This window comes from Chiloscyllium punctatum, chromosome 8 (genome assembly GCF_047496795.1).
Source record: "Chiloscyllium punctatum isolate Juve2018m chromosome 8, sChiPun1.3, whole genome shotgun sequence".
NCBI lineage: Eukaryota > Metazoa > Chordata > Chondrichthyes > Orectolobiformes > Hemiscylliidae > Chiloscyllium > Chiloscyllium punctatum.
The window spans coordinates 48,086,436-48,103,910 of NC_092746.1; the positions used below are offsets into that span (position 1 = coordinate 48,086,436).

General features: G+C 41.8%; 1 protein-coding gene across 2 annotated transcripts in view; it reads right to left on the reverse strand.

Moving 5' to 3' along the window:
- Nucleotides 1–17,475, reverse strand: part of hepacam2 (HEPACAM family member 2) — a 107,902-nt gene that overhangs the window by 13,917 nt on the left and 76,510 nt on the right. For both annotated transcript variants that reach the window (XM_072574952.1, XM_072574951.1), the window contains 2 exons: nucleotides 8,908–8,932; nucleotides 6,771–6,808 (listed from right to left, as the gene is read on the reverse strand). In XM_072574952.1, the coding sequence (XP_072431053.1) occupies nucleotides 6,771–6,808; nucleotides 8,908–8,932 (63 nt within the window). The remainder of the gene's footprint in view (nucleotides 1–6,770; nucleotides 6,809–8,907; nucleotides 8,933–17,475) is intronic.

The window sequence follows — 17,475 nt, forward strand, 5'->3', positions numbered from 1 at the left end:
TCATGTATGAAACAAATGACCATCACAGAAGGTCAAGTGCAGTTTGGACGAAGCAGTCAATAGGAAATGCAATGTGAGGAGAAGTCATCATTATAACAGTGTAGCAGAGGGAGTCAATTCTTAAAACGATAAACAGAGTAAATGCAAAATGATGTTTCCCCTATCTATGATATCTAGAACCAGGGGACACAGTCTCAGGATAAAAGGCAAGCCATTTAGGGCTCTCATGAGGAGGACTTCCTTAACTCAGAGGATGGTAAAGCTTTGGAATTCTCTTGTCTGGAGGGCTGGGGAAGCTCAGTCATGAAGTAAGTTCAAAACAAGTATCAATAAATTTCTAGTCACTAATGGCATCAAGACATAAGGGAATAATGTGGGGATATGGTGTCGAGGTGATTAGCCATGATCTGGAATGACAGTGCAAGTGCACAGAGCTGAATGACTTCATCCTGCTCTTGTGTTCCAATGCTCTCAAATCCTGGAGTGGGACTTAAATCCATAACGTTCCAACTCAGAGACAAAAATGTGACCACAGATCCAAGCGATTCTTGAATCTTGTTACTGCATAATGGGCAGAAAGGAGCGAAGTAGGAATTTTGCTCTGGCATCTGTCAAAGGATGAAAATTTTAAAAGGTAGCTCCTGTAGAAACAGCAAGATTATTTGCAGCTAGAAATCTTAAACAGGCTTTTAACATGTCTGTCTAACAGGATCACAGCATTCACATCATAAGTCACAGTTACCCGACAATGAAAATTGAACATAGGATCAGGCAGCAGAACTGTTAAAGGAAGGATTCTGAATTAAAGGGCTCAGTTTCCTATGAAAGCCATCTTTAAGTGGTGCAAAGAACAGAAAGCAAACTGACATCATTTCAAAGTGAAGGGAAGCAGCTGCCTGTTGAAACAACACTTTACAAAACTTAGAATAAACTAGCCTGCATGGCAGAATAAATTGTGTTAATTTTCTACTCTCCCAACAGGCTCCCTCTTGTGTCCACTCCCTCTGTGACCTCCCAATTTTCCTTTAGTCTGTCTATCACTCCCACGTAAAAAGAAAGCTGCCTCTGTAGAGGCCTCTCAATCCGGCTCCCCCAACAGCCTTCCTCCTGCTGTTCACCCCGATCATCCCTGCTCCTAAAGCAAGCCCAACTTCACTCTGCTCCCAGGACAAACCTCACCTTCCACAGTAGGTGGTCCTTCCTCATTCAGCTCCTCAAGCAGGCCTCACCTCCCAATTACCCCACAGTAGGCCTTGTCCAGACCCCATTCCGGAAGCACATGCCCCATGCCTCCCCAATTCTGTGCCTCTAACTCTCCCCCTTTGTCCTTCTCCAGCTGGGGCCCAAGCCTCTACCTCATCCCTCCAGCATTTATTTGAATATCAATCCATAGATGAACACCTTGCAACTTCACTTACTCCTTGAAATAACTCCAAAAGACCAATATCCCGTCATCAAATTACCCTTTATTTATACATGGAGAGTCCTTAACACTGATCCAGCTCCCTCAGAGCCAGTTCTCAAAGTGAAGGGAACCTCTGACACTCCTGTTCTTTTTTTTCCCTGACACTCGTGTTTTTTTTCCCCCAGCACCCATGTTGTGTGTGTGTGTGTGTGCAGGTGTGAGACACAGTGAAAGACATAAAGTGCAAAGGTCTTTATTCAAGTTTCCACCACCAGGAAGAAAGGAAACACCCAAGTGGCCAGTGACAAGCACTGCAATGCTGTGTGATCAAACAGTAAAGGGGAGGGCAGGGATTAAATCAAAACAGAGTTGGAGGGGGAAATAATGCACTCCACTCCTTGTGGCGCACACCTCTCCCTGAACACCTCCAGGGTGTTGGTGGACACTACGTACTCCTTCTCCAGAGATACCCGGGCTCTGACACTCCTGTTTGTTTTTTTTTCCTGTTTATTCTTTTCTTACCCCCACACTACCGCCTAACTGCGGTAGTGCTTATTTTTCCCCAGCACCCATGGTGTGTGTGTGCAGGTATGATACACAGTGAGAGACACAAGGTGCACGAATCTTTATTCAATTTCCACCACCAGGAAGAAAGGAAAATACCCGAGTGGCCAGTGACAAGCACTGCCCTTCACATCAAAGGGCAATGTGGTGTGATCAAACAGTGAAGGGGAGGACAGAGGGTTAAATCAAAATAGAGTTGGAGAGGGAAATAATGCACTCCACTCCCTGCGGCACCTATATCTCCCTGAACAACTCCAGGATGTTGGTGGACACCACGTGCTCCTTCTCCAGAGACACCTGGGCTCTGACACTCCTGTTTATATCTGTCAGCCAGGGCTCCCTGATTGGCCCAGATTAACAGCCCCAATCAGAACTCATATTCTATGAAGTCCACTTGGCTGACCTTGTTACAATCACCACACTCTTGTTTCTCCAGGCATCTCACATCCCCACCCGAAGGTATGGATGTTAGCAACAACCTGGTGTAAAAGCCTGGACCTCTGAGGCACTGGATTTCACAAATATTGACAGTCAAATCTTGACCTGCATGCTTTGAATTGGGGGCCCCAACCTCATTGCAGCAGGATCTTTATCTCTGTCCATTCTGCCTTGATGAGCATGGCTGAGGAAAAGGCAGGTACTACTGCTGTAAGAGTTGTTTCTACTGAAACTGCTATTAGTGATGGGCAATAAAAGCTGGCTTAGTCAACAATGCATATAAATCGGCTTCCTGAGGAACCAGTGACATCATTTGAAGCTTTTGTCTGAAGTGGAAGTAATGAGCATGATTAGGGGAAGTGTGGGCACCACTGGTCCATGTTTTAATTTCAGAATCACCTAATTGTTATGGTGCAAAAGGAGGCCATTTAGCCCACAGTGTCAATGCCAATTCTATGACATAATGCCAATCTCCTGCCTATTCCCTATATCCCTGTACACCATTTCCATCTCGCTATCATAAAGTACTTCCCATCATCATCTGCCAAAGAAAAGGCATGTTTGAAATTGTGCCTAGCCTTTAATTTGGAGATTAATTAAGCCCAATTTAGAATTATGGAGCAGTTTTTCATACAATGACATGTTGCAATCAGTAAACAAAAAGCAATAAACTCTTGATCTGTAACTAAATATCAAAGATTAAGATGTTAAATAGGTGTAGGCCTAGTCAAATATTTAATCGAAGATTAGCAACTCATGCTTGACTTACATGGTCTGTGAGAAAGGACAAGATGTTACAAGCATCTTAAATTTTTTTTAAAAATGTCTGTTCTTTATGACGGTACTGACTCACACTAGGAGTATGCAGAGGCTGGGAATAAAAAATAAAGTTAATTCAAAGGGGAAAAAGGACCACCAGCTGCTGTGTTGAGCAAACTATACTGGGAACCAAAAATCCTGAATTTACTTACGTCTAATTTACATACAGTATTGGGTGCAGCAGACTGTACTGTATTGGTGGCTGTGAACTGTGACCATGAACTCGCTTGACTGGCTTACCTACTAGTTCAACTGTGACATTAAATTATTATGATCATGATGTGGTTATGTTTTTGTGAAGTGGGTGAAGAGAGTCTAGCAGAACGTTGAAACTGGAACCAGCTGGAAGAATTGCTATTTTCATGAATGCAGTTTATTTATTAAAACAGAAATAATATCCAAGGACTTTTAAGGTGCAAACAAATAATTTTGTGTCCATTTAGAAGCACTAGGCTGGGTTTAGTAGGAGCAGCAGGAATCTCACAAAACCCATTCTGGTAATGGTTTGCAGGACTTGGAGTGTATCTTGTCAGCAACAGGCTACCACCCTTAATGGTGATGGTCACAAGCCACTCAAGAGCTGCTGACCAACTAAAGGGCTGGAAACACAGAGGTGCCACTGGGAGTTGTGGCTACTGCTGGGGTTGCATGACGATGGTGAGGGACATCACAGTCAGTCATGCAGGACATGGTGATGGGAGGGCAGGTTGCATGCCGAGGGTCTATAAAATCTTCCTTACTGTCCTGGTTTAACACCATCACCTTGATAAATTGTTTATGATCCCTCTACCTTTATTAGTTTGTACAGTTTTGGATTACTCATTAGTTAGATGCTTGGCATGCGACTCTTAAAGCTATCATGCTTTATCAGTCATTTGGTTTGTTTCCAGCACCACCTTATTTTTAATGTTATGTAATTATGTAATTTAATTGGATTATAGGTCATCCCTTCATCTGTTATTCAGCTATTGACATTTTACTCACACAATCTGACATTTTTAATCACCTGCAGAGACTTATTATTTTACACTCCAATCACATCATTTGTATGACCTTTTACTCTCTCTGCCCTTGATCTCTCTGCCTATAAATTCTGTGTCTGTGTGATTCTCCCTCACTTCACCTGATGAAGGGGCTATGCTCCAAAAGCTTGTGATTACAAATAAACCTACTGGTCACATTCTAGGCATTGAAGCAGATGCTGTGCACCCACCCTACTTTTAACTCATCTGAGATGGAACAAGTAAAAAGATTACAATGTACCCAATACAAAAGGCCAGAATTCCAAGACTGACAAAAGGTTAAGGATAAAGTTGATGAGAAAGTAGTCATTAGAAGAAAATACAATATTTTTTGCAGCAGTAGCTCTGCATAAACGTAGCAGACTTTCTCCTAATCTAACCTATTCATCTTAATTAATTTCTTGAGGTCAGCTTCATTCACTTTATAGGAAAGATTCTACCTCTGCTGATAGTCTGCTATAAGGAAAGGGGAGAATGGCTGCTATAGGCCTTAGGCACTTGCATTAACAGAGTAGGATGGCTGGCTGTAGAATAGCAGGAGAAAAAACACTTTATGAAGTAAATATGTACAATGCTTTGAAGTGAAGGAAGGAAATAAACCATTCTATATTTAATTGGGCTCCTTAAATAACAGACTTAAAATATAAATAGATTCACTGACCCCTTAGTAATGAAATAATATGATGGAAAATGTAACCTCTGAGAGCAGTCTATCATTAAAGGTAAAGGTAAAAATCACCATAGTCATACCACACAATGGGGTGGCTCTCTCATTCAAAAGAGACAACTGGTGATGGCTTAACTTGAGGGTCAACATAGGTTGAGGTGAATCCTTCATGATAACCTCGGCCATTGTCGGAATTGAAACCCCACTGTTGGCCTTATTCTATATCACAAACCACCTGGCTAACCAACTGACCATTTAGCTGATATACCCAACCTTATTAGAGCAGACTCATTTAATATCTTCCTTTGATTTTGGTGTAAAATCCCACATTTTGTGACAATCACCATGAAACAGACAGCATAAAGCCTAGATAACTTCCTTTCCCAAGTGTCTCTCATTTGTTCCTGCTCTCCTTAATCCATGAATCCATAATAATATAACCTATTCTACCCATGCCTATGTTTCATTGCTTTAATGATATTCTTGCCTTTGACACATGGCGATCCACGGTACTCCGCACTCACTCTTCCATAGCTCATTTTTATACCTGTATTCTCATTTGGAGGAACAAACTCAGAATAATTTGGAACAAATATCTGAGACCATCTCTGAAAACCAGCAAGACAGATTTAACCCAGTATATTCAGTAATTTGTACACGTTTCCACAGGTTCTTAGTCTGTTTCCAGCAAGATCACCTCATGATCGGGGTCAGGGATGAGGACAGTGGGAGAGAGAGCACACAATTGGTGATTGTTCATCTGAACCATAATAATGCCATAGTGGGTTTAATATCCACATCAACTGTGAATCTTCATGCAGGATTGCTTTCTTCCCTTCATATACCCATCCATGCATGTTGTGGAGTGGTGTCCTCCAAGCTAATAAACACTTATCTCTCATTGTCTGTGAACCCGTATGATGAGTCAAATATTTGGCAATGATTTTAACAACATTTATCAAACCCTTCATACAACTACAAATTGAAAAACAAATCTTTTTAATTTGTCTCCTTTAGTCATAGCAGTATTTTCAAAATGTGTCTACAATAGACGCCTCTTACAAAGTTGTTCCATTCCAAAGAACTGAAGAGAATGACATCTGATGCATTGTTCAGTTCAATTATAAATTCAACAGTTTAGCAGAGAAATAATTTATTTGTAAAGCAGTATTTTAAAAAAAACAGAAATGTTTTACCGCAGCGAACAGTTTGAGAATTATTAAAATCAATTTCATAACACAAACTTATTTTTGTCTATTATGTTCCTGTCAGTTCTTTGCTAAAATGAATCTCACTGACCTGTTCTCACATCCTTGGAGGTTTCTGACTTCCAATCTACTCTTCCCTTAAAATATTTAAGTCTCTATCTCAATGATTCATATGACAAAGCATCCTGCACTGTTCTTTGCGTAAATTTGTTTTTCTACCCTCTTCCCTCACTCTTTTAATAACAATTCAAATTGGTTTCCATTCATCACATCTGAATGAAAACAAACTAAAAAGCCTAAAAAATAAATGTTTCTCCCAATATGATCAGAATTGGTCAGAATTTGGAAACTATGATCAAATTTCTCCTGTGTTTCTTTGCTTCATTGAATTCAGTCCCCTGAAAACAGAGACAATTCCATTATTGTTGTAATATTGTCCTTTACGATATTTTGTACTGTTTGTTTTGTGCTGAGATAGTAAAGTCAAAGTCTATCACAGAGATTATTTGTAGTGACCAGAATGGTAATATAGTCAGTTGTACGTTTAATTATAGATATTTGGCAGTTCGATTTGCATGTACAAAAGTTCTTAGTTGAGTTCATTCACATAATTATATTTAATTCTTAAATATTGCATTGAATATTACCTGATACTTGGTGTGCTTGTGTATAATATGCTGGTGACCTACAATATATTAAGAAAACAAGCTGAATGCGGTGAATTATGACTGGATTGATCACATAGTTTTACCACTTATTTATACTCATGTGGCTCATCAACTTTGACTCTTGCAGAATCTCCCAATTTCATCATATACTTTTCACACCAAACCTACTTCTCTATTTCCTTAAAAAAAACTCTTTCTGTAAACAGTGAGCACATATATTAATAGAAAAGCCAATTTGGTTGAATTAAAACTGTTAACTGGAAGAGCTATATAAAAGGGCCAAGAACTGTTAATGTATATCTATATATTTATTAGTTATGCTTAGTCCTCATTTGTTCCTGTGTTTGAGGGAGGTGGCAGATAGTAAGAGCAGTACGCTATCAGCAAGCCGATGGAAACTTATCCATTTAACACTGAACAATGCTCATTCCCCTTTCAGCACCCCACCCTCTGTAAGGCTGATCATGCTTAAATCTCTGGCAATACTGAGACTTCTGACATTGGCCAGACAGCAGCCACAAATTCAAGAAGGAGAAGGGTGAGATGGATAGGAATTGCTGTGGGGTCATGAGCATTTTTGGGGTTGCTGTGGGTTGCTGTGGACAAGTATTGTTGGAGCAGAGGGACAGCTGTGTCAAGGACATCAGACGGATGTGCAGTCAAATATTTGGCAATGATTTTAACAACATTTATCAAACCCTTCATACAACTACAAATTGTGGGAATGGAGGTGGTTATTGTTAGGGTGAGTAATGAGGCTCCAGGAGAGCATGGATAGTGTAAGGGGTGCAGAAGAAGTTGAGGGAGGGAATGAGAGAAGCGTTGATCAGTTCCCAGGTGCTGAGGAGGTGTAGCTGGGAATGAGTAGTGTTGAGGATGTAGCAATGAATGAACATTATCAGGGTTAAGTGAGAGGTGAGGGATAAACAGTGTTTCAGGAGGAAGAGGAAACAATGAGCAGGGTCAAGTCGCAGGAGTGGGTGAGCAGGGTCAGGGAAGAGATTGATCAGTATCAATGTTGTGGAAGGTGCTGGCAGTTTTGGGGACAGGATGGAGGGAATAAGCATTAGGTGCCAGAACGTATTTGCAGTCTTGTAGGAGGAGGAGAGGGTAAGCAATGTTAGGGTTGGAAGGGATTTTTTAAACGCTTTTTCTATTTTCCCTCTGCCGTTCATCACTGTCTGACACTTTTAGGAATATAAGAATATAAGAAAAGGAGTAATCCATTCAGCCCCTCAAACGTGTTCTGCCATTCATTGTGATTTGTGGCCCAACTCTGTGTATCTACCCTTGCCCCATATCCCTCAATACCTTTGGTGAACAAAAAATTATCTTTTCTCAGATTTAAATTATCTTTCTCAGGGCAGAACGGTGGATTAATGGTTAGCACTTCAGCCTCACAGCACCAGGTACTCAGGTTCGATTCCAACCTTGGGTGATTGTCTGTGTGGAGTTTGCACATTCTCCCCGTGTCTATGAGTGATCCAGTTTCCTCCCACATTCCAAAGATGTGTAGGTTAGGTAAGTTGCCCATAGTGTTCAGGGATATGTAGATTAGGGGTAAATATAGAGAAATGGGTTTGGGTGGGACACTCTTTGGAGGGTCGCTGTGGACTTGTAGGACCGAAGGGCCTGTTTTCATGTTGCAGGGATTCTAAATTCAATAACTGATCTAGCATCAACTGTCATTTTTGGAAGAGGGTCCCAAACAGCTACCACTCTTTGTATGATTAAGTGTTTGAAGAGTTGGGTAAATATCTGTGTAGGTACAGAGCCCAAGAATTCAAAACGCAGCTCAGTTTTGAACATGATCTCATTGTGTCTCAGGTAGTGCAAGTCATAATTTTAAACTTCCAAGGTCAATTCTGCATATGTGTCTGGGTCAGGAACTCTGCAGGTTCCCGATGTGCACAAGCAACAAACATTTGAACACGTTCTGCTGTTGTCACCTGAAGGTTCTGCCCAATTTACAACTTCAATTCAGTATTTTCATTTTTAAGACATCTGGTCCAGTAAAAACTTAAAATGATTTTTTTAAAAATAACAAGCTCAGGAAAATCAACAATTTATCAAAGTTAAAAGGACAGCTTTAAAAAAACTTGTCAGATTGTCTTACCTGTGATACAGCTCTTCTTTAACAACTGTTAGAAAAGAAGCACAAATTCAGACATAGTTAGTCAAATTATGCAATATATACTGTGAAAACTACACAATCACATGGGAAAGAAAGCCACACCGAACTAGAATTCCAGTGAAGGGAACAAACCATAATGGAGCTGTATGAGGACCAGCACTCCTGACAATGATAACAATCAGCTCTGACACTGAAACATCACATCATTATTACACTCCAGTATTTACATTGATGCATTGCACAGTTAATAAAAAAAAGTGGAAGTCAATAATGATAACAAACTTCCCAAAAACCAGACATAGTTTCATAGTAACAGAAACAGGAGTAGGCCATTTGGCCTGTCGAGCCTGCTCTGCCATTCATGGCTGATCTATCCATCATTTCAGCTTCTCATAATTGTATTATCCCCATAACCCTTCATTCCCCCACCATACAAAAACCCATTCAACTGTGTTTTGAATATATTTAATGAAGCTTCCTTGGGTAGAGAATTCCATAGATTCACTACTCTCTGGGAAAAGCAGTTCCTCCTCATCTCTGTCCTAAATCTACTCCCCCTAATCTTGAGACCATGTTTCCTGGTCCCAGTCTCACCCAACAGCGGAAACAACTTGCTTGCCTCTATCTTACCTATCCATTCATAATCTTATATGTTTAGATAAGATCCCCTCTCAACATTCTAAATTCTAGCGAGAACAGTCCCAGGTGGCTCAACCTCCTTATCTCCGGAATCAACCTGGTGAACCTCCTTTGCACTGCCTCCAAAGCCAGTATATCCTTTCTCAAGTAAGGAGGCCCGAATTGCGCACAGTACTCCGGGTGCGGCCTCACCAACACCTTGTACAATTGCAGCATAATCTGCCTGCTCCTAAATTCAATCCCTCTCACAATAAAAGCCAATATTCTGCTTGACTTCCTGATCACCTGTTGCACCTGCAAATTAACTTTCAGAAATTCATGTACGAGCACTCCTAAGTCCCTCTGCACAACAGCATGCTGCAATCTTTCACCATTTAAATAATACTCTGAACTATTATTTTTAACTTCCAAAGTGGATAACATCACATTTACCAATGTTGTCTCGATCTGCCAGACCCTTGTCCACTCACTTAACCCATCTAAATCTATCTGTAGACCCTCCATATCCTCTGCATAATTTGCCTTTCCACTCAATTTAGTGGCATCGGCAAACTTGCAAATGTTACACTTGGTCTCCTCTTCCAAATCATTTACATATGTCATGAACAGTTGTGAGCCCAGCATCGACCCGTGTGGCACCTCGCTCACTACTGATCTCCAACCAGAAACACCCATTTATCCTAACTCTCTGCTTTCTATTGATTAACCAGTCCTCTATCCATGTTAGTATATTCCCCACAACGCCATGCATTCTTCTCTTACAGATGAGTCTTTCATGCAGCACCTTATCAAACGCATTCTGGCAATCCAAGTATTCAACATCCATCAGTTCCCCTCTAACTAACATGCTTGTTACATCCGCAAATAACTCTAGTAAGTTTGTCAAATATGACCTTCCCTTCCTGAATCCATGCTGCGTCTGCCTGATGGAACCCTTTCCATCCAGATGTCTCACTATTTCTTCTTTAACGATAGCCTCCAGCATTTTCCCAATTACAGATGCTAAGCTAACTGGCCTACATTTACCTGCCTTTTGCCTGTACCCTTTTTTTAAACCACGGCATGTCATTTGCTGTCTTCCAGTCTGACGGGACCTGCCCAAGGAGAAGCAAGCTGATTTGAATGCCCTGATTACAAAGGTGACCTTAGCATCACTCCGGTGGATCAAGACTTCGAGCATTCCAGCCTAACAAGGATCTCCTGAACAAAGACAGGCACACGGTCCTCGGTTTAACCTGCTGGAGGCACTGGACTGACTGGCAGAAGGGAGATGGAATGGCAAGGCAGCTTTGGAACGTCCTGGGATGAAGAACCTTGCTGGAGACTTGGTTTGGAGCCTTCCTTGCTTTGCTGAGCACCTCCTTCCTATTGCTTCCTGGCGATACTTCGTTGAGGGGAAGGAACACCTGGAGAAGGTTCAGATGCCTCTTTTCCCTCGTGTCCAGTCATTTCGGCACTGTACATGTTGCTAAAGCAATGGAATGCAGGCACGAGCCACTGTGTACTCTGTGGCACCACACCTTCCATGGAATTTGATATCCTATGGAGAAATTCTTTCAATGGAGAAAATCACAGCTACAGCCAATGACCTCATTCAGAATGTGGAAAGATCCCTTCAGCCTTTGCTTTGGTCTGTTCATCATCTCTAGCAACTCTGCTTGATGTTCCAGTGGCAGGATGTATCTTGTACATCTGCAGTACGTGCTGATCATAAGAATGTCACACTACGGTGAAAACCAAGTGCCATTTACCTTTGCAGCATGCAGGGGATTGTTCATCCACTTCCTACACACAAAGTTTCCTCTGTTTTAGCCCCACGGCCATTGACATGGGCTGTCACCTCCATTGAGATTGATTTGGTCTGACAGGAAATCTTCCTGTTGCCATACCTGGGCAAAACCTGTTCCTTGGTGCTACCTGACCTGCTGTGCTTTTCCATCACCACACTCTTGACCACTAAACCATTGGGCCACTCTCTGGCTGCAGTCCAACATTCCACAGGGTAGCAAGCTGCATAACTGACAAAAGGTAAGGAAATCGAATAAGTGAAAATGTGGTATATACAGTTTTAGAATCAATATGGCAGATGTCCAGCAAAGTACCTGGCTTGCAGCAAATGTTTAAGTGTCCTTTGAGGATGGTGCCTGGACCTTCAAACCCATGAGATAAAAGCAGGGGTGTTGACTTCCTGCCCATCCTTTCCACAAGATTTGCCATATTCTACAGACATGTCTATCCAATTAGCTGACAACCCCATCATTGCATGAATAATATGCAAGTGTCACTCACTTTGGGTCCCATTACTGGATATTTACTCTGGAACTGAAGAGTCAACTGATTGACTAGAAAGGGGATGGAGTCAGGGCTTGGACATTGAGTTGTTGAGGTGGCAACCACAATAAATTCAACCTGTCTCCCGTTTTGCCAGAAATAATGGTGATTCATTGAAACTGAATATTAGAGAACAGTCTGACAGCTACTGTGTTTGATAGATTACATTTTGGAACTTTTTAGTCATTTAAAGTGAATAGCCTGGTTGAATTAGGCAGCCCCGTCGTGATACTGATACTGATTGTGGGAAACAAAAAGATAATTTTGCCATCTGGGAATATAACATCAACTTATTTATGTAGGCAGAAAAAGACAGCAAGTTGGCTAATTGTACAAACATATAAGTATGAGGAATAAGAGTAGGGCATTTGGCCCTTTGAGCCTGCTCTGCGATTCAATAAGATCATGGCTGATCTAATTTTAATCTCTCAACTTTACATTCCTGCATGCCCCCAATAAGTTTTCGTCTCCTTGTTAATCAATAATCTATCTACCTCTGCCTTAAAAACAGGAAAGATTCTGCATCTACCATCTTTTGAGGAAGGAGATTCCAAAGACTCACATCCCTCTGAGTGAAAAATAAAATTCCTTATCTCTGCCTTAAGTGAACAACCTTTACTTTTAAAGAATGACCCCCTGGTTCTAGATTCTCTCACAAGCGAAAACATTCTTTCAATATCTACCACATCATGTCTTCTCAAGATATTATAAGTTTCTATCACATCAGCTCTGACTCTTTTACACTCCAGAGGATAGAGGCCTAGCCCCTACATAGCCTTTTCTCATAAAGCAATCCACTCATTCCAGTTATTTGTCAAGTAAACCTTATCTGAATTGCTTCTAACAATTAACATCCTTTTCTAAGTATGATGACCAGTGCTGTACACAGTACTCCAGATGCAATCTCATCAATACCCAGGCTAACTGAAGCAGATCCTCCTCACTCTTGCATTCAATTCTCCTTACAATAAGCAAGGATAGTCCATTAGTTTTCCTGATTACTTTTGTACCTGTATCGTAACCTTCAGTGATTCAAGAACCAGGACACCCAGATCTCTCTGCATCTCAGAGCTTTGCAACTTCTCACCATTAAGATAATTTTTAAAAATTTTTTTGTCAAAATGGACAATTTCATACTTTCCCACATTAGACTTCATTTGACAGATCTTAGCCCATTCACAGCCTATTTGCATCTCTTTATAACCTCCTTCTGTCCTCTTCACAACTTACTTTCCTATCTATCTTTGTGCCATCAGAAAATTTTGCTACCATACCTTCAACCCCTATATCTGTATCATTTATATAAGTTGTGAAGAGTTGAGGTCTTGATGACTGTGTCACAGAGTCATAGAGAGTCATAGAGTCCTATAGCAAGGAGACAGCTCCTTCGGCCCAAACTGATCCATGCTGACCAAAATGTCCATCAGCGCTCACCCCATTTCTCTGAACTTGGCCCGTACCCTTCTAAACTTTTCCTATCCATGTGTTTGTTCAAATGTCTTTTAAATGTTGTTAATGTATCCATCTCAACCACTTCCGCTGACAGCTCATTTCATATACGTACTACCCTCTGTGTAAAAAAGTTGCCCCTCAGGTTCCCTTTTATTCTTTCCCCTCTAACCTTAAACTGATGCCCTCTAGTCCTCAATTCCCCAACCCTGGGAAAAAGACTGAGTGCATTCACCCTATCCATGCCTCTCATGACCTCATACACTTCTATAAGATCTCTGTACTCTAAGAAAAGAAGTCCTAACTTGTCCAATCCCTCGCTATAACTCGGACCATTCAGTCCTAGCAACATCCTTGTAAATCTCTTTTGCATTCTTTCCGTCATCAAAACTGAACACAATATTCCAAGTGCAGCCTCACAATCATCCTGTATAACTGCAACATAACTTCCTAACCTCTATATTCAATGCTCTGACTGTGAAGGCCAGTGTGCCAAAAGCCTTCTTCACTGCACTGTCTACCTGTGACTCCACTTTCAGAGAACTGTGCTTCTGAACTCCAAAGTCCTTCTACTCCACTTCACTCCCTAAGGCCCTACTATTCACAATGAAATTCCTACCTTGACTTGACTTTCCAAAATGTAAGACCTTACAGTTATCTATATTAAACTCCATTTGCCATTTCTCAGCCCTCTTCCCCAGCTGACCAAGATCCTGCTGCACTTTTTGATAATCTTCCTCACTGTCCACAATACTGCCTATTTTAGTGTCATCTGCAGACTTACTAGTCATGCCTTGTACATTCTCATCCATATCATTGATATAGATAACAAACAGCAATAAGCCCAGCACTAACTTCTAGGCACTCCACTAGTCAAAGGCCTCCAGTCCAACAAACATCCTTCCACTATTACCCTCTGCATCCTATCATCAAGCCAATTGTGTATCCAATTTGCCAGCCTCCCTAGATTGCATGTGATCTAACCTTCCAGGCCCTGCATGTAGAACCTTATCAAAGGCCTTACTGAAATTCACATAGACCTCGTCTACCGCCCTGCCCTCATCAACCTTCCTGGTCACTTCATCAAAGAGCTCGAAGAAACCTGTGAGGCATGATCTCCCATGCACAAAGCTGTAATGACTATTCCTAATCAATCTTTCCTAATGCATGTATATCTTATTGCTCAGAATCTTGTTAAGTAATGTACCCACCACAGATATTAAGCTGACTGGTCTATAGTTCCCAGGTTTTTCCTTGCAGCCCTTCTTGAATAAGGAGACATTTGTTACCCTCCAGTCTTCAGGGACCTCACCCATGTCTAACGATGATGCAAAAATATCAGCCAGGGCCCCTTCAATTTCTTCTCTAGCCTCTTGCAGTGGATATATCTGGTCTGATCAGGTGATTTATCCACCTTCATACATTCTAATACATCCAACAACTGTGATATGGACTGTCTCCAAGATATCACTAAAACTTCCCCAAGTTCCCAAGTCATCATGTCTGTGCCACTACACTCATGACATCCTGCCAGACTGAAAAAGACGTATTTGTTGTTACTCTATGCTTCCTGTTAGCCAGCAAATCTTCTATCTATGCCAATATGTTAACTCCTACATCATGAGCTTTTATTTTCTACAATTACTTTTGATATGGCAATTTATCAAATTCTGTTGAATGCTGCTGCTCAGGTTCAGAAAGAACTGAAGGGATAAACATTGAAGGAATAAACAATGGCACACCTAGGCATCTGAAGTGCAAAGGTACTGCTGAAGCAAGTAGCCAGCCTTTACAAATTCACTTCTGGTCAACCTCAGCCACTGAAGTCATTGCTCTTCAGTCATTATCAAAATCTTCATATAGCCTGGAAAATGTAGTGTCTTGCGATGAATCTAAATATGAAATTTCAGCCAACACCTTATCTCTTTGCTCCTGTTTATTGCCTCCAATTCAATGATGGGGCAGTTGAGAACTCAGAGTATTCCCCAAAGCAAAGAACTTTCTGGCAGCACGCCTCAATGAAGTTGTAACTTCCTTTGGAATCCTGACAGCCAAGGATCTCACACAGCTGCAATACCCACTTCCTCCAGGTAATGCATGAAAACTGGAATTTGCTGTGCCTCTTCCTCAACAGATAATTATGTAGAAAACAATCCTTAACAACAGGAATATGTAGCATTTAATTAGCAACAATTAGTCAGTGTTCAACTCAGATTATTATAATAGCAATTTCACTTTATCATAGCAAGCACAGATTACAGTTCTTTGATGTTCGTAATGCTTGGCAATGCTAATTAAAGTCTTTCACAAGCAAAAACTTTCAGAAATGCTGGTAACATCTAGATAGAACTGGACAAACACAAAATACTGCAGATGCTGGAAATGTGAAATAAGAATAGCAATTGCCAAAAATACTCAGCCAATCAGGCAACATCTGTGGAGACAGAAACAAAGTTAACATTTCAGGTCAGGTTCTGTACAAGTCAGAGTAAGACTTTCAACTGAGCATTGGGCTAGCTTTTATCTGGAGGTAATACTGAGATGTTACGGTCATCAGGCCGGTAATTGCCTGAGGTTGGGCTTTCACCCTCCATGACAGATGATGCCCCATTTCCAAGCAAAAGCAGCCAATCAGGCCAGCAGCTCTCCAGTCTCAACACTGCCTCCAAGAGGGGTGGCAAGTACAGAGCCAGCAGTCAGTCTCACCTAAACGACAAGGGGCAAGCAGCATTGGAAAGAAGAAGGTGGCCTCTCCAGGACCAGGCAATCAGTCCTCAACAAGACAAGGGGAGAGTGCATTGATTGGGCTGTGTGTTCAAGTGGACCAGCTCATTCATTTTGGGGTCCCTCTGTTAGACACTGAGAAGAAAGTTCCTTCACTAATCTCTTTACCTGCAGAACTCTCCCTCCACCACTCCTGCAGCCAGGCTGCCAGGATACACATAGAGGCAATATCACATGGTGTCAGCACAACTTGCTGATGGTAAAATAAAGCTTACAGGCCACTTAAGGTTCTCAAGTAGTGCAAGAATCGATGATTACCTAACAAACACACCGCCACACCTAGGTATCTGAAGTGTGACGGTACTGCTCAAGCAAGTAGCCATCCTTTACAAATGCACTTCTGGTCAACCTCAGCCTCTGAAGTCATTGCTCCTCAGTCATTACCAAAATCTTCATTTAGCCTGGAAAACGCAGAGTGTTGCAGTGAATCCAAATAGGTAATATCAGCCGACACCTTATCTCTTTGCTCCTGCTTATTGTCTTCCATTAAATGGTGAAGCCAGTTGAGCACTCAGAGTATTCCCCAAAGCAAAGAACTTTCTGGCAGCACAACCTCAATAAAGGTGTAACTTCCTTTGGGATCCTTACAGCCAAGAACCTCATACAGCTGCAATACCCACAGAGGTGGCCCTGGTTCCCATACCATCCCCACCATTGGTGGAAAGATATTCAGCTATTATATCTGTTACTTCTCCAAAAACATTACATGAACTGCTGAGTATTTCCGACATTTTCTGTTGCCATCCTTTATATTGGGAATGGTCTTGCATTTACTTGAAGTCTTCTATCAGAATAATGCTGAAAATGTGTTGCTGGAAAAGCGCAGCAGGTCAGGCAGCATCCAATGAGTAGGAGAATTGACATAGTGGGCATGAGCCCTTCTTCAGGAATGAGGAAAGTGTGTCCAGCAGGCTAAGATAAAAGGTAGGGAGGAGGGACTTGGAGGAGGGGTGTTGGATATGCGATACGTGGAAGGAGGTCAAGGTGAGGGTGATAGGCCGGAGTGGGGGTGGGGACGGAGAGGTCAGGAAGAAGATTGCAGGTTAAGAAGGCAGTGCTGAGTTCGAGAGATTTGACTGAGACAGGGTGGGGGGAGGGGAAATGAGGAAACTAGAGAAATCTGAGTTCATCCCTTGTGGTTGGAGGGTTCCTAGGCAGAAGATGAGGCGCTCTTCCTCCAACCGTCATGTTGCTATGGTCTGGCAATGGAGGAGTCCAAGGACCTGCATGTCCTTGGTGGAGTGGGAGGGGGAGTTGAAGTGTTGAGCCACGGGGTGGTTGGGTTGGTTGGTCCGGGTGTCCCAGAGGTGTTCTCTCAAACGTTCCGCAAGTAGGTGGCCTGTCTCC